Source organism: Tripterygium wilfordii, chromosome 12 (assembly GCF_013401445.1).
Source record: "Tripterygium wilfordii isolate XIE 37 chromosome 12, ASM1340144v1, whole genome shotgun sequence".
Taxonomy (NCBI): domain Eukaryota; kingdom Viridiplantae; phylum Streptophyta; class Magnoliopsida; order Celastrales; family Celastraceae; genus Tripterygium; species Tripterygium wilfordii.
This window is the reverse complement of record NC_052243.1, coordinates 10,089,222-10,091,513: the sequence shown is the minus strand read 5'-3', so window position 1 is coordinate 10,091,513 and position 2,292 is coordinate 10,089,222. Positions and strand designations below refer to the sequence as shown.

At 35.8% G+C, this 2,292-nt stretch overlaps 1 protein-coding gene across 1 annotated transcript; it reads right to left on the bottom strand.

Annotated features, from left to right (window-relative positions):
• Positions 1-654: 654 nt before the first annotated feature.
• LOC120011434 (flavonol sulfotransferase-like) lies at positions 655-1,774 on the bottom strand. The gene has a single exon (XM_038862543.1). The coding sequence runs from the start codon at positions 1,740-1,742 to the stop codon at positions 753-755; it is 990 nt and encodes a 329-aa protein (XP_038718471.1). The 5' UTR covers positions 1,743-1,774; the 3' UTR covers positions 655-752.
• Between the last annotated feature and the right edge of the window lie 518 nt (positions 1,775-2,292).

Below are 2,292 nucleotides of genomic sequence, written 5' to 3'. Positions count from 1 at the left end.
AAAATATGGTTGACCACGCAACTGCCATAACTAATAGGATAAAAATTGTACGCATACCATGAATTGTGACATTGACATTGCAAAGCACCAATTACTCTTCATTTTATTATTAGGAAGGAGGAATCCAATCTTGCCTAATATATGCCTGTTTGGTACGATTTATAAGCTCCAAAATAAACTGTACCAAACACCCCAGAAATGCAAGCATATAACTTATAAGCTCCAAAGCGCTCCAAAAAAATAACTTCAAGTTGAAACTTATTTTAGAGATTTAGTTTTTTCCTTCTTCTTTTTTGCTTTTCTTTTCTTTTATTAAAATAATATTATATTATAAAAAATTTTAAATTCAATAATTATTTATAATAAAAATAAATGAAATCTATAAATAAAAAATAATAAAATAAGAAACTACAATTGATTTATACACTTCACTTATTTTTGTATACTTTTAATTCCGTCTTTTAGCATTAGTTGTAAGTTTCACCAAACACTTGACAACTTATTTCACAATTCATAAGTATTTTTATTTTGACAACCCTCAACCTTTTTTTTTATTAATTATTTCGCATAAGCAGAAATTATTTTAATAAACCTTTCATCGATGGAGTACAATAACATTGAACACAAGCCACCATCACCTAGTGGTAATAGCAGCACAAGGTGTGTTGCTTTCTCCAGATAAAACATACAAATGCATACAGAGATAATAGAAATACAACCACAGCTGTTACAAACTCAGCTTACATACAAGATCATGTCCAGTTCAGGCCTGAACCACTAAACTTGAGATCCATTATGGAGTCAAAGCGTGCCGCCATTTCAACTGTCAAATGATTTTTCCAATCTCCAACACTTCCTTTTCTAAAAAACGCGCTATTCGGAATTACCGCTGGTGGGCCTTCAAAACACTTCCCATTTCTGTTCACTTCCAAATTACTCAGATGATCAAAGCTGCAGATATTTATAATATTTTGAACCGCTCCATTCTGGTCTTCTTCCATGGAGAAGGGATAACCCATAAATTCAGCCAATCTCTTGATGTGGAGTTGGGGTTCTTTTCTCATTTCGTCATATTTCAAGAACAAAACCTTCTCAGGAAGTTCAAGGCTAGCCTTCCAGTACCCTAAATTGTGCTCCCACCACGGACCATAAACACAAAGCCCATTGCAAAACAGCTCGAAAGCCTCCTCCAAAGGAAATGATTTGAATCCCGTCTGCATTACTTTGGGAATGAAGTGCCAAGTAGAAACAAACACATCCTTGGGATTTCTGCATATGTACACAATTTTGTTGCCGGAATCAACGATGGAATTTGGTAAGGAATCGTAGGGAATATGTGTTGCCATAATGGGGACGTCCGTTTCTCGATTGGTCGATAAGTCCAAATGAGGAACGCAGACATGTGGTAGCTTAATAAATAAAGGACTAGTAGTAGTCTTGGAGAATATTGCTCGTGTTGCAATAGAAAACGTAAGTGCCTTAAGCCACGTTGTGCCGGATTTTGGGAAGCTGCTAACGATTATATCATTAGACTGAGGCTTGAAGTGTTGCTGGGCTGACATGATTCCTTCTAACAACTTTGGTTCGTACCAAAAATCTTGATACAGACACAGATCAGGGGTGATGAAGCCCAGACCTTTGGTTCTGGGAATGGTTGCGATTATATCTTTGTACTGATCATCAGTTTGTGAGAAAGGAGAGGACTCTTGGTTTTCTTCTTCGGAAGATTTTGAGGATTCCATGGCACTTGACACTAGAGTTAAAAGTTATGGTCTTGTCTTGGTGCATTACTGGACAGGACTACTCAATTATATATATATATATATATACTCCACCACAGAGTACTGATGCCAAGAGATACATAAATGAACCCATATGGATTCATTTATGTCTACAATAATTCAGTAACCAATTTATCATGTCCCACTTTCTCCCTTTTATCCGCTTTCCTTTCTTACTCTTTTGTAAAAAATGAACAGAATGAAAACACTATATATAGCGCTTCAAATTTTGCATAGAGAAATGTATCTAACCGAATTTAGTGTGATAACTATATTGCTCCCCAATTATTAGTGCACACATTATTTGATGTACATATCCACTTCCAACTACCAAGACTAATGCCCATTGATTTCAATAGTATCATAGTTGCTTTAGACCTAGGTGGTGACGAAGATGAACAAAAGTACCACATGATATGTATACTGTGGGTGGTATTGCTGTGAGTTGGGCTTCTAAGTTACAGAAGATAGTTGCTCTTTCGACAATGGAAACAAAATATGTGGCTTTTAC